This window comes from Oryza brachyantha, chromosome 9, assembly GCF_000231095.2.
Source record: "Oryza brachyantha chromosome 9, ObraRS2, whole genome shotgun sequence".
NCBI lineage: Eukaryota > Viridiplantae > Streptophyta > Magnoliopsida > Poales > Poaceae > Oryza > Oryza brachyantha.
The window spans coordinates 8676655-8699561 of NC_023171.2; the positions used below are offsets into that span (position 1 = coordinate 8676655).

Sequence of the window (22907 nt, forward strand, 5' to 3'; positions counted from 1 at the left end):
GCCATGTTTGGAAGGCCCACTCCTGACTTGCCGCCATGATAAGCTTCCCTCGAGAAATGGAGGAGGCTATTCAGACCTGACGGGTTGATGCAGCGAGTTACGAGGGATACCTTTTTGCCCCTCAAACGAATACGTCGCAGTCGAAATTTGAAGTTTAAAATTTTAACTTCAGAATTGTTTTAGGGTTTTTTTAATCGCAGTTTGTTCTAGCATTGATGCTTATGAACAGAAATACAAAAGTTTTAACACCATATATTAATTTCTTATCGCCAATATAATCCGCATCTCCTTCTCTAGAAAAATATAGTCCGCATCTATGCAACCGATGATGCCTGAGAAAGCACTGAACAAAAACATCTAATGTTTGCCCTAAATCCTTAGCTTAGCTTGAGAGTTTTTATTAGTAGTCTCTAATGTTGCCCAACTTCAACGGTCCTTCTATTTTTACCGGTTGGAGTGATTCTCAACACCAATGAGACCTTCAAATCTAGTTTATTTTTGGATCAATATTATGAGCAAAGTCAAATTGTGTACCGTTAAAGACTGATTTTTAAACTAATTTTCTAAATTTGAGTTTTGGAGATATCAGACACTGTTAAGAAGCTCCTGCACACTTGATCACCATCTTAATCGAGCTGAACACAGGCAAAAATGAAGCAAAAAGACGGTACGTTCGTCTCTAATCAAGAAAGGAAGAGCACGGACGACTCCACGTAGATATGTGATGTTACTCCTCTTTACCGTGGAAAGGTGATCGGTTTACCACACCATTTTTTTTTCCTTACGCTTATATGCCAAAATGCCAAAATTTTAATTTCTAACCTTAAAGTTGATATTATGTTTTACCATTGAGTTTTTTTATAACATTAACTTTTAGAACGCTAAGAATACATATATATATATATATATATAAGTTTTATTCACAAACTATTTTTTATTTGTAAATATATCATTTGGTTTTTTCTATAAAAAAGCCAAACAATCACACAAACATGCTCAGTGATGTAGAAGACCAAAACATGAGAATTAGCAAAAGTATGCAACATATATCCTTGCATTCTGCAGCTTGTAAGTTCATAGTACAAGAAACAAGAATAGTACAGTTTCTGCGCGACATGGCGCAAAATTTGTAAGCCTATAATCTGATACTATTAAAATTTAACATATTTTCTTTCTGCAATACAATGGCGCAAGGGCAACCAAAAAATAATCAAGAGTTTGCAAGTGGCAACTCCTCTTGTTAGTTGGGGGGGGGGGGGGGGGGTTGCACCAGCTAGACCAGCATTTAAGCGAACTAACCATGTGAAACACATCATAAACAGCAACAAGAACAAGAACATCATCAATAACATATATTATGCCTCTCTTTTCTCTCCCAAGCCCCTCTCCTCGCTTGAATGCAGAAGATTCTTGTGGCTTTGCATCAGTCAGACTGGCCGAATCTATGAACACTGGACAATCAACAGATCAGATTTGTAGCTTTGTACTGGGGGACTCCACGCAGAAGCTGATGGTCCTTGGCTGTCCTAATGACAAAGATTCCTCGCGGTTGCTTGAGAGGGCGATGTCCGTGCACGACGATTTGTTGTCATTGGCACTCCCAATTGTGTCACTGTTCTCTAGCGGGCTCTTCACCGATGGATATGGCGCGACAGTTGTCACCCTGAAATAAGGCACGGGGATGAAGATCAGTTTCTGAGTATAAATTCAGGCTTTCAAACAGAACTAAGTTGCTGTATTCAAAATGGTAAAATGACTACCACTACTAGATCTATACCATACTAAAAAGGCACTAGTGGTGGTGGCAGTGACCACTAGAGTCAATGACGCGTGAGCCCCGCGTGGGCCCAGAAAAGGCTAAAAGGGAGGACTGACTGCCATTGGAGAGGTAGCAGCGAGGACATCGGCCGATGCCGCCGGGTCGCCGTCGTTGTGTTGTGCTGCTCCGCCGACTCGTCGCGCCACCGGACCGCCGCCGCCACCCCGCCCCATCGTCGCCACCCCACTGCCGGCCGCCCTTCCTCACCGCCGTGCGCCCGCGCCCGCCGCGCCGCTCGGCCGCCCCGCCCCACTGCCGCTCCCACCGGACCGCCGCCGCCACCCCACTGCTGGCCACCCTTCCTCGCCGCCGCGCGCCCGCTCCCACCGGACTGTCACCGCCACCCCACCTCGCCGCCGCGCCGCTCGGCCGCCCCGCCCCGCTGCCACACCCATCGCACCGTCGCCGCCTGCTCCAACACAAGGGAGGGAGAGGCCCCACCGACGGCCGCCCCGCCCCACCACCGGTCGACCCTCGCCGCCGCCGCATGCCTGCGGTGCCGCCGCCGATGGATAAACCCTAGAGGGGAGGAGGGAATGGGAGAGAGAAAGGGAGCAAGCGTGTGGCGGTGGTGATGCCTATAAATGGCTCTCCTCCAAGTCGCCTTGACCTAGCACGGACGGCTAGGATTCACCTGATGCGGTAATGGGCATGGCCGGGGCGGCCTGGGCCTACTTGGGCCGTCTGCCCGCTGCTTTTATCACATCAAAGCCCATTGAAAATGGTGGCTTATTAGCAAATGTGAATGTCCCGTTGGACACCTTCCTTAAGCCTTAACTGAATGATTTTTTTTTTAAAAAAAAGTAAATTGCTCTTTTACAATAGGTAGGGTATACAAAGTAAGTTTCGCTTTGCAATAGGTTCCAGCATATAATTAAGAGATATCTTGTAAAATATAGGCAAAACTTCTTTAATTTATACCATGTTTCACCGAGTTTCATTTGAATTTTATGAAATTCTTTTTTTAAAAAATATTTTGTATAATGTATCATGGTGTTAAGTGGAACTTATTTTAATATAATATGGTGCAAAGTGAAACATTGTGTATTTTGCCCGGTGCAAAATACAATTTACTCTCTTTTTTCTTTTTCCGCTGGCCCTCCCTCCTCTCGCCGCCCACCCACCGCTCCACCGCTGCCGCCAAATCGTGGGTAAGGGGAGGGAGTGAGCGAGGGGAGAGAGAGAGTAGGTTAGGATTATGGTTTTTAAAATGGGCTTTTGGGTTTTTTGAGGTCACATGGGCTTTTTAGGTCACATGGGCCATATCAATTTTAAAGTTTATAATGCTTCCTCCTTTATTTGTACTCTGTTTTTTAAAAATATTAATTCCTCCTGTTTTTATTTGTACTCTATTTTTTAAAAATATTAATGATATTTTTAAAACATAAAATCCCGATGCAACGCACGGGCAATTTGCTAATATTAGGAAATGTGAGATGAAGTATGTGACTACTACCTTTCCTTTCGTTTCTCCAAGAATCGGGCAAGGGACGCCTTCCGCGCTTGAGGAACAGCTGCAACGAAAATGAAATAAATCATACACTGAGAATTCAACTGAAGTTTCTAGCCGCTATTATCATAACATCATCTGAACAGAATTTATGCAATCAATAAACAGTCATACCTCTTGGCATAATAGCTGCAGCTGTCGTAGTGGCCAGCGTTTCAGGCTCAGCTGAGGAAGGCAAACTTGTGCGAGGAACAACCAATGGAACTGACGATTTTGGCGCCGTGGAGTCGACGTTAGAGCTCGAGGCACTCCTCGGGAGGCTTGCGGCTTGCGACACGATAGAGATCGGTTTGGAAATGTTTGACACGGGAGACGAAACAAGCTGCGGTTTCTGAACTAGCATCGGCTTTGTAGGCGAAACCTCAGTTACAGTGGCTTTTGCCGGGGCAAAGACATGTGCCTCTGGCATATGAACAACGGTGCTGGGTGCACTTGGAAGAGATCCTCTGCTAGCAAAGAACATGAGTTCCTGAGCCTGTAGCAATGTCAAACAATTAATCAAAACAGGTCATGTGATAATCAATCCATAGCACAATAGCGCGCAGATGAATCATCCGTCGCAACGAAACCATACCTTCTCTGGAGAGACGTTGTTGAACACATTCACAGAACCAGCATAAAAGATGGTTAATTGCGCCGACTTCGCCTTCGGCGCCTCCCTGCACAAACAAAGACAAGATGTAATTCAGTCCAATTTCATCTTCACCGCCACTATCACGAACCATGTGGTTGACAAGAAAGCGGATTAGCTACCTTGTTCCATACACACCGACCGTAGATCCGACCACCGCATTGCTCATGGCGAAAGGCGGCTGCTTGAACGCGCCACCGCCGCCGCCGACGACGTTCGGGAGGTTAGGCGAACTCTGAACCCTGAACATCGGATTGTTCGGGTTGAACGGCGACGAGGCCGGAATCACTCTCGCCCCGTTCAGGACATGTGGAGCCGGCGCCGGCGGCTGGCCGCCGCGGTAAGCACCGTGCACGGCGGCGGCGTACTGCGGGACGTCGTGGCTGTCGGCACCAAAAGATTTCTGCAAAAAGAAAAAAAAACAAACCAAATTAGTACTAATTAGGATGGAATTCCCAAGCAGCAAGAATCGGAATTAAAGAAGAAGAGCAGCGCAAGCGACGCACCTGCGTCGCGAGGGCGTGAGAGGCCTGCTGCTTCTTGGCGCCGTCGAACGCCGAGAAGTGGGGGAACGCGAGCTCCCTCGGCCCCTCCCTCGCCGCCGCCGACCTGAACGACATCAACGCCGGCGCGCCGGTGGCTCTGCTCGCGAAGGACCAATCCATCGCCGGCGCTCCTCCACCTCCTCCTCCTCCACCAAAGTAATCTGACAAATTGCACATGAACGACGCACTCTCAATCAGACAATCATCCGCCAGCTCAATACATATAGACACGAATCACTCAACCCAAGAATTCGCTAGCCATCCCCATCGCGCCAGCGAGGAGGAGGGGGTACCCGAAATCGAGTAGCGACATGCGCGCGCGGCAGAAAGATTCGGCCAGCTTCTCCCGGAGAGAAATCCTCCGCTTTCTTGGAGAATCGACTCACCGCCCGAATCGAGCATACACGGCGAGCGAGCCACGGAAAGCAATCAGGTGGCCATCCATACCAGAAAAAAGAAAGAGAGAGCACCGGCCAACCATGGAAGCAAGAACCGTGTCGCTCTCGAACCCAAAGCTTGGCTCGCCAAACACGCCGGAACGAAAGCACCCATCCACGCGCGCACACACGCACACGCCATGACCGGGGGAAAGGCTACCTGATTCCTTCCTCTCCTCGGCATGCTGCCGCCGCGGCTCGTCCTTGCCGATCGCGGCCAGGAAGTCCCGCTCCATCGCTCCCAGCCTCGCAACAATTTTGCCTTCCCAAGGTCGACAGGTAGGCAGAGCTTAGCGAGAGAGAGACCAGACAAGATGACGATGCTACTGCCTCGCTACCCTCCTCCTCTCAACCCGCCTCTCTCTCTCCTCGGCTGGTGGTGGTGGCGACGACGACGACGACGACGACGGCGACGCCGCAGCCTTGACCGCGCTCTACACTACTACCACCACTGCTCGTGCCTCTTGTAGGATGCGTGCGCTAATTGTTTGTATAATCACGCGGTTTTTGGGTTAACGTCAGGGGGATTAGTATAATCCGGACTGGTTAATTAAACAAAGCTGTGGGGTGAGTGAGGTGTGGGGCCCACGCGCGCGGTGACCGGATCGCCCTCGGCCGGGGCCCACGCGGCGTGGGTGACCGGCTGCGGCCGGTCGCTGCCCCGCCCCACCCCCCACGTGCCCGAGCCCGGATCCCACCCACCACACCGGGCGCCGCGCGGGAGCCACTGACGTCGCGGGCCACCACGGGATCCGGGGCCCACGTGTCGGCGACAGGGCCGCCGCTCCCCCGGGGCGCGCCCCCAGCGGGATCCCGAGGTATCCGGGGGGCGACACGTGTGTCCTCCCGCTCCAACCACACGAGCCGGAATTGCGCGCGCGCGCGGGCGGGAGGTGGGGTGGGGTAGAAGAAGACTGTCGAGGTGGGGCCACGTGCGGGGTGGGCCCCACGTTGGTGTGGGCGCGGAAAACGATGTGGTAGGATTGGGCACGGTGAGAAAAAAAAAAAGGAGGAGGAGGAAACGGGGGAATAGAATTTGTGTCACGAGGGGTTGGACTTTTAGTGGGGTGGCGTGCTGGGTCGGATTTTTGTTTAATGTTTTCTCGCCATCACCATGTGGCATGTGCGCGCGCACGACGTTTTAGTATATTTTTATTTATTACTTCTATCATTTTTTTATTTGATAAGGTTGATTTTTGTGTATTTTTATTAATTGAATGTCTTGTTTTATTATTTTTATGAATTATAAACCATACTTAAAGATCTTTTAATAATAACTAAACCATAATAAAATAATTTATAATTATAGATTTTAAGTAAAACAAATAGTGAACGTAGACCAAAATATCAACGAAGTTAAATAGAACTTTCTTTATTTATTTATCTGCTTATTTTATTGGTTATGAACAGAACATTTATGTGTTCTGTTTTTTAGTCGGTACCATCCGTCATAGAATATAAGGACTTAGTTCCATGATACAATTATTGGTCACGTCAGCTAATTGCCACTTGATTTTCTTCGTAAGTTACCCACAATCACCATCGCATCTCCAATTATGCATTATTTATTAGGGACGGTAAAGTCTGTTCTTTGTAACCTTAGTTGTTGATAACCGATTAAGAAAATTTAGAGATCAGTAATATCAAAACAAATTATTTCTTTATGAGTAAGTTGTAATTTAGTTCATATTTGGATCACTTTTAAACATATTTTTTTGCTTTTGGACTACTTTTCTATCGTTACAAACAAACTCAAATAATTTTGTCAGCAAACATTAATAACTTGAAATCGCATTGACTATGGTACACACCAAATCCTAATACATGCAGTCTATGTGGTTGCCAAAAAGGAAGACCGGACATTGCGAGAAAAGTTATCTGGCCTAAACTTTAATAATGCTAAATTTACTTGTCCAAAATAAAAAAAGGTTTTGTATGGTCCAAAATGAAAATTGACTAACAAAATATGACCGACTTCCTCCGTCTCATAAAAAGCCTATGTAATATTGAATGTGGCCTGTTCTAAATCTAGATAGATTTTTTTTTTATGGAGAGAGTAAGGTGCAATTTATTCGTAGTTTTTTTAGCTGAAATGATATTTATACCCCTGATGGATGATGGAGCAAGCATTCAAAAGGAAAGGAAAAGTTGGAACACTCGTAATTGGATAAATTGGACTGGCTGGGTGTACATGCATGCACTACGGAAACGTTGAAATACACAGAATTGGACGGCTTCTTATAGATTTCTCTGTGAAATTTTGGTATTCGGAATAATTTCTCACATATGGGTTGTTTTACAATGAAGTGGTGAACATTCAAGCTGCTCTATTTACCTTGTACTAACTCTGTTTTAGTATTTCGGACTTTCTAGTATTGAATTAGATATTAATAAATTTAGGTATATATATAAATAATATATATATATTAATTAATAGATAAATCTAGACATAGTTAAAATGTCTTACAATATAAAATAAAGGGGTTGTACAAAGCTATTAATGTGGTATTATGATTGTTTCGCCTACGTAGTTATAGTCCATGAGCCGTAACACTTATTAGCGGTAAAAAATATCTTTTATGGGTAAACTTTTTATACGTTTTTCATAACTTAAAATTCTGTTAAAAATAAACTAGAATAAAAATACCATAATCATTTCTAAAATTAAGTTTTAAAATTTAAATTTTTAATGTGGTCCATAGGGCAAAGGGCAAATGATGGAGGAGCAAAATAGTCGGCACAAATGGAGGCGCGAAAGAATTTATCCAATATGTGTGAAAATTCAACTCAGCATATATAAATCCTACCAGTAAATGTCCATGCTCAGTACGTGTCTGAGCGAAGCACTCCTTGACGACAGTATATGAAGAAGTACCAGTCTAGGTTTTTGAAAGCAGTTTTATCAATTAATGGACATGCCGTGAAAGCAATCTTGCATAAATCTGTCAAACAAGACTGGTTAGTGGTTATAGGTTACATTTTAAAGAGAAAGAAAAATGTATGTACCTAGTCCAGTGCCAAAAGAGACTACTGATTAGGGCCGAATCAATGTGCAGCAAGTTGATTAACATGTGTATTCCTAAATTTTAAAAGACAAGCATGATTCATATATGTCAATAATTATGCAGTTCTCAACAATTAATGCATATGGTTTCCACAAGAAAATATATACATATTGCACAGTTTGCCATGTCAAACTTGTTAGAGACTGTGCCACTTCTTCAAGGATTCCATGATTCCTTCTGCATACCATGAGGTCCATGACTAATTATAAATATACTCCTACCATATACATAATTAACAAAGGCTTAATATAATAAGTACAGATCATGTAGAGCTACTTAATTAACTATTACTAGCTTAGCTTGAAGGAATATGTAGTGTTTTTTTTGATTTGCTAACTTAAATACTATCATGCAGGGTGGTCATCACAACTACTAGGTTTGAACTCAAATAAACAAGGGTTATGTACTTGTAGTCTTCATTACATTTTTTTATTAAGATATTGAAGAAATGCTTTCATTACTACATGATGCAGATCTGTCTGGGGAAACGTGGCGACCCTCCATTGGTTTAATTAGCATGCATAGATGGTCGTAGCTAGCTTTGTTAAAAGGAGGAGTTGGCAGGACTGAGCTGTTCTTCCTGACAAGCATGTGCCTCTTCTTAATTTGTGGCCTCTTACAGTTAGGATATATTAATATAGTATCATTTTTTTAATTAGACGCCCCCCAAAGTTAATAATCAAGTGCTGGTCTTCTCCTTGATCTGCAGTCTTCTTCCTTTTGCGTGCAAACAACATGTTCAATGATAAGAGCCCAGTATGAACTCTATCTTAAATTATGCCAGTAAAAAAAACTTCTCATACAAATAATTCTTTCAAGCTGATTCTTTATAATTACAGATTAATTAATTCTCTGTTCACATTCCATCTGATCAGCGTATCTAATTAGAGTCAGCACACCTACAAAGTAAATTTCCTGGTTTTCTTTTCGCTTTATGCGCAAAGAGTCGATGTTTTGCTGACTCCATGCAAAAAAAAAAGCCACTTTTCTTTCTTCTATCATCTCTCTTCCACGTCATCGAGTATGCAACGATAGAGACGGTAATTAGAACCCCTGGTACGTGCCGTAATAAGAGGATGGATGGCTTTTTTCTTCACTACTTCAATTTATTTCTAATTATAATTATAATGGCAATTAGTCAAGGCACAGGAAAAGTAAGTGAAGTTGACTTGACTACAAACAACATACAAATCATGCTAGTCCACTTCAACAATTTTTTTCGATAATGTAATTTAATCCGGCACAATATACATGGTGGTGGGGAACACTTATTTGTGCTCCATAATGCTTTGTTTAATTAGAAAGGAGTAATTCTTGAAAACTAGAACATATTTTCCAAACAGACTCTTCTTTTTCAAAAAAAAAACTCATACATTTTATTTATATAAAATAAAAAGCATTCTAATACAAATTAATAGCATGAATGAAGATGAGGGACAACACTCCTAATTATACTCCTACATCTTTAAAGAAAGATCTGTAACTACTGCAAATTACAACCGACTAAACATAACTTGGAAGTCATTTTTACTTTACCAAGTGAACAAAGATGAGTTGGATCAAGCTCTTAGCTACTCCCTCTCATTGATTTTTTTTTCTTTTTTTATAACACAGTACAACGCAGACGCTCACAACGCGCACACACCTCCCCTGAGAACACACGCACGCAAACCCTACCTCTACGAGCACCTCTGAAGCCTGGTCGGCATATCCTGAAGAGATTAACGAAGTCACCACAGGAACCCAGAACCTCAAGTACTACTAAGGCTTTTGTAATCACTAGGCTACAGGTCCTTTCGCTTGATTTTTTTTTTCTACCCTCCCAACGACTGTTCTTGTGCGGAATGGTTTTCGGATTAACAGCCGAATGATTAATTTACGATAATTATTCAAGGCTGCAGACGTATGAGTTAACTGTTATAAGTTAGAAACGGATTTAGAAATTATTATAAAAAAATATTACCATTTAGAAGTTGTCATTTTTTTAATCCATCAATTCATCTGTTCGTCTATCGACACATTGATATTCTACAATCCAAATATCTAATCATTGTGTTTTCCGTTCGTTCGAACATTTCTCGACACATTAATATTCCACAGTGCACAAATCTAGTCATTGTGTTTTCTAATCATATCCCCATAAAATACTACTAGGAAACATAGCTTAGGAAAGTATTTTTCATAATAAATCTACTGACGTACGTCTCGTCTTTACAGATTACTACGAGTCAAGTCTTGATGCTTTACATTACCGAAAAATTCTTCATGCCTTTTTCTTTATATAGGTGATTGAAAATTCCGTGGTAATCTAAGGCCGTGTTCGGCAAGCGGCATAAGTTATCTTCTCTTCTCGTTTTCCACGCGTACGCTTTTTAATTTGTTAAACGGCATATTTTTTACGAAAATTTTCTATAAGAAAGTTATTTTAAAAATCATATTAGTTTATATTATATTTTTTTAATAATTAATTAATCATGTACTAATCCTCTTACTACGTGTTGTGCCGGATAACTAACCCCGCTCCCCTCTCTTACCGAACGCAGACTAAGTGCGTATTTTATAGAACATCATCTATTTTAAAGATATTGTGCCCATGACTAAAAAAAAAGCACACGCCACCCATGCATCTCGACAAAGAAAATCATTTAGTTCATCTTTAGGAGATCAAGGACACATGTCAGGAATCAATAATCGCTTCTCTTTCTAATGCTAAACAAATGGTGTGACTAGGCACATATACTTCGTATATTAGGGTCATTGTTTGACTTTTCAGCAAAAAACCAAATGAAACATTTATAAATAAAAAAATAATTTATAAATAAAATTTTATATAAGTATTCCTAGAATCCAGAAGCCAAGATTGAAAATAAACTACGATTAAAAACTTTAAAATCAATGATAAATTAAAATTTTAACTTTTGTTTTATAAGAAAAAGCAAAACCGAAAAGATAGGCTGTGGCTGAGAAGAATAAAAAATCAGAACGTACAGAGAGGATATATATATATTATTGACGACGTTGATCAATAAAGAACTTCGTATACCCACAAAATATGCTCAACGTGACATTATTTTAAACCATTTTATTGCGTGTTATCAGCGAAATATATGATTAGGGCCATGCTGCATACAAGGCATATACGGGGCTGGATTGCTGGATCTTTGTTCAGAATGTGCACTGCAAATATATCTCTGCAGATATAGTGGTTGGAAATTCTGGGTGCATGTAATCTTTTTGTAACTGATACTGTGAGATCATGCTTGTAACTGCAGGCCGTCTGACTGGGTAGTTAGTGACAATTTCCATTCTGAAAGGTATATTAGGAAAAAGGTGAAAAATTAGACATATCCACATGTTCTTGTAAACCACTAAGGAACATCAATTATGTAGCAATAATTAAATTTTTTTTTGAGACAACATGTTGATACCGTTTTCTCAAAATCAACAACGAGATTATATATAACATTCGACAAGTTGCACCCACATGCATGCATGCATGATATAGTCGAAAGCTGATTATATTTACTCTGGTTTTACCTATGGTTCTAATATATGATATGATTGACTATTCCGTGCAAATATGTATATGTGCAAGTCATACTTAAAATATCCTTAATAATAAATTAAATTATAATAAAAATAATTTTTAAATAACACGAACGGTGAAATAATACATAGTTTCATGCAAATAAATCCTATGGATCATATTTACCTATTCTCAGCGGTATATGGGTCCATCATAAATTCATAATGTACAAACCTATAATTGGTTAGATAAAGGAGGTAACTAGTTAATAAGTATCACCGTAACTTTTGTAACATTCTGCGATAAACTTAAAAAACACAGTATATCGTTTTGAAATTATTAATTTGGCTCTGTGATGTGCATCTTATGAATAATTAAAATGCCTCTCTCGAGGCAATTAGTGTGTGTCCTTTAATTTGAAAGAGAAGGGGAATCTCGTATGTATAGATGCTGCAGTGATGAAATATGTTATCCCTTTTAAATAAAAAGTCGCTTTCAGAATAAAGAACACAGATAACGAATACTTGGAATTTTATGCTAGCTTGTGATATAGATCTACCGCGTGAATAAATTAGATGCTTAGACTATTTATTCGGATCAAAGCGCGTTACTTTGCAAGGAGTATTCCGTAGCACCAAAAATAGTTAATGTCTCTATCAACTATGCACATATATTTATTAGTTTCTACATCAATTTTAGAAATTAAGTGATGCTCAAAGCTGAGTAAAATAGGCGACGTAAGTAGGGTTTAAAAATTATCACGTCATATTTATGCTTACATGGAGGAGAGACAAGAAAAGCAGGCTACAGAGATTTACAACCAGCTGCAGCACTAGTTCTAAGACATCGCGTATGAGAAATGTACCATGCATCGATGATATAGTATATGTTTGTGTGTAACTATTATACAAGTTGACTCTATGTAACTTTTAGTGACATGAAAAGATTTCTAAGCTAGCAGTTAGCTCTTCTATTGACCTTATCTTTTCTTCGAGGCCTTAAAGGTTTAGATGGTTGAAGTAATTATTGCCAATTAGACCAAGTGGCCCTATATATAATATTCTCGCTTCTCTTAATATATGTCTCCAACAGTAACGTGGCAAAGCTAAAAATGTCATAGTGAAAATGTCCTTAGCTAGAGATAACTTCAAAGCTATTACCTATATTTCAGATTATAAAACTTTCTGAATTTGACTAAATTCATTCATATATCTATATCTATGTATATGTTTCGGATATATGTTTAGATTTATTAACACAAAAATAAATCTAGATAAGACCATAAAGTCTTATAATATGAAACGGAGGATATACTATATATTTTTTGGGGTATAAAGAAAGAGCAGAAACACACCAGGCAACATACATACTAACATACGTGCACGCTCACCCTTTAAACACACGTACTTACACTTACTCTATCTGTATGATATTTTTCTTAACAAACTAAAAACATATAAATTTATATACATGTGAGCATAATTACCAATATAAATGTATACATTCAGTACATTTTACCCTTGTGTTAACCTTCGATAAATGGGATCTATTTTAAAATCGATAAAGTAATCACAAACGCTTTAGGATATACAGTACATCGCCTCTCATTGAAAAAAAAATTAGTTAAAAGTACAAACATCCATATTGAGTCAGAGGCTTGAATCCTACTGTTAGATTTCACTAAAAGAACATAATCAAATGAGCCATATTATCATTTGTTTTTTCATTACCAGACTCGACAACAATGTCGTAGGCCGGTATATTTTCGATCGGTTCTTAATTCAGCCCACTTGCAACCCTAACAATTGAGTAAATTGCCTTTAAATTATTTTTATTACCTAATTTTAATTTCAAATCCTCCTTAAATCTATATTTTCAATTTACACCAGATAATTTCACATGGTTACGATTTGGACCGCTCTAAACAATCATTTCAATATAGAAACCTCAAACACACCAGCTCCGGTACACCAATGAATTCACATATATTTGCAATACATGTATTTTTCAAAAGGATGCTTGATATGTGAGTTGTTCTGAGTTATCGAAACCATGACGACAATAATTTTAATCGTCCAAAATAGAAAGATATGTTTAAAAATAATTTAATACAAAACATAGATAATACAATATGATCTAAATTACAATTTACTCGTCATAAAAATTTATGACAGTGAATGTCACGTGGTAGATGAGCAATAGCACAGAAAAAAAAACCGAAATGCTGACAAGGACGTCTCACTGAACAGCCGGGCCCACGTAGGCCCCAGAATGGCATCACCTCCACATGCCACCCGTGAACGGTTGCCTTCCCATATCGGGCAAGTATACTATCTATAGTACTACGTATTTTAAAGATGTTTAGTTTCGATATTTTTTTTCCAACAAGAATTTGAATACAATAAGACAGAGTACTTTTTTCACCTAGACAGTGTGCTTACCCCTACACGAGCCTACAGTGACCGGGAACAACACGGGGCCTGGCCCCACCTGTCGGTCCCGTGCCCACTATGCCGTTGGTCCAAATTTTGGCAAGACCCGTTGACTATTTTGGATTTTCAAATCACCATTTGGCCAGTTGTCCAAAGGATTATACGCTTTGTAATCAAAAATTTAGATTTGCAACCTTGAATTTGGAGTTGATTTTGGAGGGTTTTTAACGAAATTTATTTTCCAAGTACATATTGGATTTTAGGTCATCAAGAATACGTATATAAATTTTTTATTCACAAATTACTTTTCATTTGCAAATATGCTGTTTAGACTTTTTTTTCATGAAAAAGCTAAACAATCACGCCTTAGAGTGTCATTTCTCTATTTTCACTCAATTTGTCCCATTTACGCCCTAATCTTGCAATTGATCAGACCCATCGATCGGTCTCTCCATTCTTCTTCTTCACCACTTTCCACGGTGTTCTCTCCCCACCCAGGCTTGCTTGTGGTGACGTGTGAGTGACAAGTGCTAATGTTCAGGATAGACATTAGGCAGAGGCCACGACGACGGTGATAATATGAGTTATTGGGTCATTCTACTCAAGATGTTCTTCCATATTGTTCCATTTATTCTTATGTTTTCTGACGTACTAAATGGTGTAATCTTTAAAATAAATTAGATACTCTATCATCCAGTGTGTTTTCTTGCAGTGATAAAGTTGTTGTGGCATTATTTTTTTTTTGTCAATCATGCTACTACTACTTATACAGGGCCATTCTATATATTGTACTTACCAGTACAATGTTATCCATTGAATATTCTTATGTTTGATGGTCAATTACTTGGCTGTTCATCACATGTTGGAGGGTCAGCATTAAGCAATGAAAACAACGTCGTTTCAATGGCGATGTGGTACAGCTAGGTAGCTACTACTAGCTTAATCGATCGGTCGCCCATCGCGACGTACGGATGCATGCATGCATGCACAGATATATTGCGTAGGGCACTTATTAATCAATGACTGCTTAACTATATACTCCAGCTAGATCTGCTGGTAAGCAGACATGATCAGTGGCAGCTGACCTACGCTCTTGGTAGCAGTAGATCTTTAATTATTGTTCTAGTCTCGATCTGTCGGCTAAAATTAATTACAACCGGTGTACCGTGAAACCATACCTAAGAATATGGTAGAGCAAGTTAAACTCGTATTAGAGTTAATATGTACTAGGTTATCGATAAAGTTGGCTTGAATATTTTTCTCCTAATTCTTCGTCTCACTTATGTTTTAATACATCTATTTGGAGCATGGATAGAGTTCGCTTTTGATAAGAGCCAGCCCATTTTATTTTATAAATTCGCTCTTCTCCACGTAAGCTTACGGGTAGCTTGCAGCATGCTATTGTAATCGCTCTTATCAGCTTTCACAACCATATTATTTTTGGACATATAAGGTTTCTAATGCATATCGTTCAACCCATATATTACTTCAAAAAATAATAGTCTAGCTATATGAAATAGTTTTTAATGATAATTCTAGCTATTTCACTGATTTTTATATTTTCAATCCAGATATTTTCTACTTAACCAAGTATTTATTAAGAATCTATGTTTTTGAGGTTTGACAATGTATTATAAGAAACCATCCTCCCCAAAGAAGATTTTGTGTAAGAATTATTTCTACTATCTACTGAAGTCCTATAAGCAAAAATCCAGCATAAGAATACAGCTGGCGCAGATAAGATTCATTTATAGTAACAAATTAATCATAATGGATTCTTGGAATTAATGTTAGAATTAATGATCGTGTAGTATTTTCATAGATATTATATACTACATAAGTAGCCTATTTTGGCATTAGTAAATCAGGGAAAGTTCTCTTATATCAAATTAAGGACATCTACAAGATTAATTACTCAAATGCAAAAAATAGGGTAGTAAAAAGTATAATGAAGTAACTCATCAAGGATGGTACATTTAATCACTTCAATTAATGTTTTTCCAATCCATGTTATTCTTACTAGAATATTGCAGAGTCTTCATGGTTAGTCATTTTCATCATATATCTACCATATATATGATATGACCACAATACACCTACGTTTTTTTCCTCCAAATTCCTGTACGATGTCTCTAATTCAAGGACAGGATTTAATTTCGAGAATAGTTTCCCTGCAAGAAAAATCAAATGTACCCCCATCATGTACAGTGAATCCTATTATACCAGTATTAATTAATTGCTTGACTTCAACTTCACTAACACAATTTTCTTTATTCCACAGTACTGTACACCATGCACTACAGTGCACCCAACTCAAGAGTGGTGGGAACCTTTGGCCTTTGGGAGTAAACAAAAGTAATATTGGAGAAAAGAGGGAAATCACATACACCATAAGAGAAAAGATGGATTGGAAACCATTGTATTTGCACAACCGCGTTGAGAGCAATATGCATATGTCTAGGTCCCCAAACAAATGGGGGGCCCTGCATGCATGTTTGCTCAAAAAAACTTGCCTTAGATCCCATTGCATTGCCTCATGCATACTATATATATTCCAGCTTGTAAAGTTTAATTTTATTCCAAAATAAATTAGCTTTTATATTTTTATCTACCACCTATTAGCAAATGGAAGAATTTTATCCACCAATACTAACTACCCACCAACTTGTATATTAATGTGATATCTTTTGATGTTTTCTCCTCTCTACTAATGTTTATATTGGGATTTGGATATCCACTTTTTTGGATGGAGCGAATATATTTTCACCTATTCCCTCGCTAACAGATTATTAGTATATAGGTGGATGTCAGCCAGTTTATTTATGTCACCTAATTAGTCATTAATTTTTCTAGAAAAACAAAAAAATATATTAATAGAAGATATATCACTGTAAAAAAATTGTAAGTTCAAACTTGATTTTTACAAGATGTAACAAAAATAAATTAAATCGAAACTAGCACATACATTAACAATTTTTTTATCAAATTTAAACTTGCTTATTTATAGAGGGACACATCTTATATTAATCTATCTTATCAAATCTTTTTATTTTTTAGTAACTATTATATATATAGCATACACGAATTGTATGGATGTCCACCCAAATACTAAAAACATTTTCCCATATCTCATCTCATCTCATTATCATTAATAGTATGATGCATATATATATGTCCACCAAGCCCTATAGCAAATTAATCTGCTAGCACAAAACAAGGGGACCCTCGATCGAAGATGATGATTCTAAGTTAAGGTCCCAACAAACACCTTTGAACTTTCCAAAAACGCACAGTAAAAAAGAAATACCAAATGGTTTAGGTCCACGTGCACCATCTTTTCTCACGTCTTGTGCACTCGAGCGTACGTTGATCGATGTTGCCATTGTTGCTGTAAAGGAGTCCATGAGTACGTGTTGGTGAAAAGACGTCCATGCGTGCAATTAGGAGAAGAAAGATGCACGCCGGCCGGCCGGCCGGCGAGATGCGTGTAACCCTAGCTATCTAGGGTTAGCTGGCCGGACATGATTAATTAATTATTAATTATAAAAATATAAAATATATTAATATGATTTTTAAAAATAATTTTCTATAGAAAATTTTCGTAAAAAATACACCATTTAGCAGTTCGGAAAACATGCGCGTGAAAAACAAGGTAATACCGTATAGCCGAACGTGGCCATGGTGGTGCTCTCTAGGATCGAATGGAATCATCTATGGTATAGTTCTATAGATTGATATGTTGGTCTTACATATTGTTGGATCTATGTGTCAGTGATTAATATCAATGGATTTGAACCCCCTCCATGAGACCATGGCACGTCACCGTCCTCTACACTTGCTCCGAGTTAGGGACTAGAACTTGAACCCAAATAAGTGAAATACAATTCTTATAGACATGAAAAAGAATTAGGCACCGGTCAGAACCAGATGGATGGAGGCAAGAGCATCTCCAAGAGAATAGCTATCTCATTTGTCATACTTAAATTTGGTAATTTTACATAAAAAATATCCCCAAGAGAGTTGGCTATTTAACTTGCTTTCTGTTAGCATGTTTCCAATAGTTAAACAACGTGTTTTTTTAAAAAAAATCTATGTAGAAGTTTATTTTAAAATATATCAAGTTACAATAACGAATATTTTTAGCAATAATAAATGCTTGATTAATTATGCGTCTCATTTCGTGTGCCAATCTACAAATCCATCCGAAACTTGGTGTAAACAACGGCGTGTTGGATTTCCAAATCTGATTACTATTGGGTGTGGACTTAAATCCGACAAGTCGCACCCGACGCACAACCACACACGCGGACGCTAATCGCATCACATGTATATCCACACATGTACACCACCACCACCACACAGTAACGTGCCATTCAGATTTCAGCCCAGCGGCAGCAGCTAGCAATCATTCTGCCCTCCAACCAGGTGGTATTTAGATCGAGAAAAATTTTAGGAGAAGCGTCACGTTAAATGTTTGACTGGATGTTGGAAGGGCTTTTCGGACACGAATAAAAAAAAGAATTTCACGCTAGCCTAGAAACCGCGAGACGAATCATTTGAGCCTAATTAATCCATCATTAGCACAGGTTGGTTACTGTAGCACTTATGGTTAATCATAGACTAATTAGGCTCAAAAGATTTGTCTCAAGATTTCTTACATAATTGTAATTAGTTTTTTTGGTTCATCTATGTTTAATGCTTTATTTAGATGACCAAAAATTCAATGTGATGTTTTTAGAAAAAAATTTGGAAACTAAACAAGGCCTGAATCGATCGGGGTCTCTCTCTCTGACAGCGATACCGGTTTGAAAAGAATCACACAACACAGGAACACTGACCCGGCCCGAATCCGTCGTCACCCCGTAAACCCAAAAGAAATTTACACGAAATAGTCAGCTACTAGTAGCAGCAAGTTGCACGTATTGCTGGCTCGATCGACCCGGACCCCACGCACGTACCAACATCCTGTGCACGAGAAAAGGAAACAAAACAAAACAAGGAACGAAAGGGACACGTCGAGGGGGGACAAAAAAGCTTTACTCTCTTCTAAAAGTGTAATTATTTGTGTACTGTTTAGCAAAGATTAAAGTTAAAAATAAGACTACATTGCTTCTTAATAAATGTTGCATAGATAAGAGTGTAAGATTAGATAGAAATAAAATAGAAAAGACTTTTATGTTTGAAATACTTATTTTATATTATGGTATAAGATTTTGGTCGTAGGAATATTTGTATTTTGGAACGGATAAAATGAGTAGGAGTTGTGGTGTAATCACGCGACAACGGTAGTCTACCTGGTGCTCACGGCACGGTCTCGGTGCCTCGGCGGCTTACATGGGGTTGGGTTACGATTTGGTTGGTGTGTTCTTTTGGTCAATAAAACATAAACAATTATCTAATTTTCGTAATAACTAATACTGGTATAAATGATAAAATCATGTATAACTTTCAAATCTACTAGTATGATAACTTCTACATAAAAATTACAAAAGAACGTTTTTAATAATATTAAAAAAATACACGTGTAAAAACCGAGAATTAATCTGGTGCAGAGCGGGCAGCCCAAGCGGTGATGGCCAGCGAATGAACACGGGTAGACCAGCACCACGCGCGGGCGCGAGAGCGAGAGCGACGACCCGACGATTTATTCGCCCCTCGCCAGCGTGCGGAAACGCTCGTTTTCCCACACGTTTCGCGCCGGTGGTGGTGGTGGTGGTCCAGAAACGCGTGCGTCGGGGCGTCTCCGTCTCCTGTCTGTCGTTCGCTTCCTTTTTTTTCCTTTCTTTCTTCTTCTTTCTTCTGGGTACATGAGCGTATCCACACCAAACGATCCACAATTGGTTCCATTTCGGCTGGGCTTAAGATAAATAAAACTTATCATCCTAATCTTTTCGCTTTCACCTATACTTATAAACCAAATTTTAATTTTTTAATCTGAAATTTATCATTGATTTTAGGATTTTTTAACATAAATTTAAACTGAAACCAAACAATCACTCCTATGTTAGAGTCGAAGCTTGAGCTTAACAAATAATATAGTCGAGAGCTTACATGACTGGTATGTGCGAGCCCTCGACTGCATGTGTTGAGGGGTATATACTTACATACTACTTCCATTCAAAATAAAGATGTTTCTAAAACTATATACATGAATTAGGAAAGTAATCAAAAACTACTTAGTAGAGGCTATAATTGGTTGATCATAATGTGAGTGGAAAAAAGTTAAACATAAGATAGTTTTAAATTTCTTGAGATGGCGAAGAAATAATCATTTTTAAGATATAAAGCGTATTTTTAGCTTTATTTTAGCACGGAGAAAGGTGAACAGAGCTACAGCTTGCGGCCTAGCACGTAATTATACTGTGGCCTCTTTCGACAATGAGGTGTCATGATAACTTTGTTAATGTCAAGATATGTCAGTATAATCTTTTCGGATGTAATTATAGGGGTACGTTGTACATGAGTGTCTTTGTAAGGATAAATGTGCACATTTGTAGATGGACATCTACATTTTCTATATTTTGCAAAATAAGTTGTTATTGAATTTTTAGAAGTTTAAATAAGTCTCGCTCTAGATGCCAGTACTTTTGACCAAGGGATTAGTTGCATTAGGCCATCCCTAACCCTGCATATCATCTAGTTTTCATAGCATTAAATACATTGTCACGTAAGTAAAAATCTTATGTGGCAAATGAGTTAACGAGGAGATATGAAAAAAGACAAAGAAACTATTTTTCATGCAAGAAACCATCTCTACACAAGAACAAGAACAAAAACAAGCTAATATGGAGATAAAAGGAGAGAGAAGAGAGATGATTTGATGAGAATTTAATTTGAAGATATCATCCATTGAATACATAGCTTCTACATATAGTGTCTATATGACATGACAAATATGAAAACTAGTTGATAGTTTCTGGTTTGGGAATAACCTTAACACTCATTACCGAAGAATGTTCTGATCTTTTAATTAGAGCAAGTATAATAGCAGGCTATATGCTTATGTGGAGGAGAGAGTGAATGGGAGAGAGTGTAAGCTGACTGTAAGCTTGTAGCTAGCTTGGGTACAAGAATCAAGAAACTATGTGAGAGTGACATGTGGGTCCTGTATTAATGATGAAGAGCTTAACTAGTATATAAATGGACTAAAAAAAGACTATAAAAAATGTTATAGACAGCTTGTTGACTATATTATTAGTCTTGCTCTTAAACAAGAAGCCTCGATGCTGATCACGTTCCAAAAGTCCACATGATGGCGTCCATGATGGCGAGAGGATTATATTAATTAGTTCCAACAAATGCAGGGATTATAATAATGAGTAACACAGTCGAGAGCACTAATCCTAGCTAGGCTGGCGTGACCAAGGGTTTAATTAGACCAAAGCAAAAGCTGACTGCAAAATCAGTGGTTGATAATGGCTGTGTTCTTTTAGCCGTGCATCACCGTCTTTTCACTTCTGCTGATGTTTATAAGTTTTTTCACTTCTGCTGATGCTTATAAATTAAGATTTAAACTTTTAACCTTGAATTTAGAGTTGATTTTAGTATTTTTTCATCGAAGTTTATTTTTCAGTCTTAGGTTTTTGATCATTAAGAACAAGTTTTATTTACAAGTTATTTTTTATTTACAAATATGTCGTTTGATTTTTTGACTGAAAAAGCCAAAAGATCACCCTCATATTGTTTCTCAGTTTTTTAATACATTTTAGTTTCTAAATCAATGTGTATTTTGCAAAAGTTTATATATAAAAGTTAATCATAAAGTAGATTGTTAATTTTATAATAGTTAATTTCATTATTTATATATAAAATAACTATAAACAATCAGATAATCTTTGGTCCGAGTCTAACTAAAAGAAACATAACCAATGAGTCCACCTAGCTTTGCAGCGTGCATGATTCAGTCAAAGATATCACTCGCAAGAAATCTTGTACCAAATCTACGAACTGCAAGATGGGATATTGGTGGCGTCATCAGCCCCATAAATAATTAGTTAAGATTAAAGACACGCTAAGAAAAGCCATAAACAAGTGTCAACTGGTGGAATAATTGCAGGGCAACGTGAGAGTCAAGATGGATTAGGCTCGTTAATTTAGTGAGATTAGGCGGCAGCTTTAGAACGTCGTGGCTGAGTTGGTCAGTGAGGAATATATATGTTGTTTACTGTGCTCACTCTAGCTTTTTTTTTTTAAGGCATGGATATGGCCTTTAAATTAAACAGAACTTTAGCCATTAATTTGTAACGTTTGAAAAACTTGATAAAATTATAATGTTATTGACAGTATATAAGAAATTACGTGAAAGACTAGTTTTCAAAGGGCATGCCAAATTTATGACATATAATTATTTTCATATACATTCAATCAGAATAGATGAGATATCAATGCTCAAAAGAACATGTCCAAAAATAGTAATTAATTATGTTTTACATCGTAAGATATTCTAGTCATATAAACATATTTATTAGAGCAGCAAATCATCTATCCTATCATCTATTCTGAAAAAAGATGATATGTGAAAAAAAAATAGGTTCCAAGAGGCCATCAATCCCATCATAAAAAAATCAAAGGATCATCCATATTAAAAAAAAAAACTTCAAATAAAGATGTTTTCTCTCCTTCCTCCATATCTCAATATCCAATCACAAAAGTAGAGAGCAATAACCACATAAAAGAACGTGGTTATAAAATAATAAAATATGTAATGATTGATGTAATATAGATGTCCTGTTGAAGTAATAACTAAAATGAATAGATAATTTATTTTGAATGATTATTAAATAACACTATGGATGATAAAATTTGGATGAGCTGATATGAATGCTCCTGGTCTAGCCATAAGTTTAGATAGGGGTAAGCTTTTTTTTTTTTCAGGGGTAGATAGGGCTAAGCTATTTTATAATATGAATCAGTTTTTTTCGTGGCCGCAGGGACTAGAATTC

The 22907-nt window shown here is 38.4% G+C and overlaps 1 protein-coding gene across 1 annotated transcript; it reads right to left on the minus strand.

The window, feature by feature from the left end:
• Positions 1-1026: 1026 nt before the first annotated feature.
• Positions 1027-5316, minus strand: LOC102709591 (protein TIFY 6b). The gene is made up of 7 exons (XM_006660549.3): positions 5103-5316; positions 4467-4666; positions 4083-4363; positions 3904-3988; positions 3444-3804; positions 3276-3333; positions 1027-1663 (listed from the first exon to the last, which is right to left on the minus strand). Exons 1-7 carry the CDS (start codon positions 5176-5178, stop codon positions 1468-1470), a joined length of 1257 nt encoding a protein of 418 aa, XP_006660612.1. The 5' UTR covers positions 5179-5316; the 3' UTR covers positions 1027-1467.
• Positions 5317-22907: the final 17591 nt, after the last annotated feature.

Excerpts from the sequence above, each read along its gene's own strand:
- LOC102709591 (XM_006660549.3), bottom strand. The coding sequence starts at position 5,178 with ATGGAGCGGGACTTCCTGGCCGCGATCGGCAAGGACGAGCCGCGGCGG. Across the intron at positions 4,364-4,466 it reads CTCACGCCCTCGCGACGCAG|AAATCTTTTGGTGCCGACAG; the intron begins GTGCGTCGCTTG and ends TTCTTTTTGCAG. Across the intron at positions 1,664-3,275 it reads TTGGAGAAACGAAAGGAAAG|GGTGACAACTGTCGCGCCAT; the intron begins GTAGTAGTCACA and ends GCCTTATTTCAG.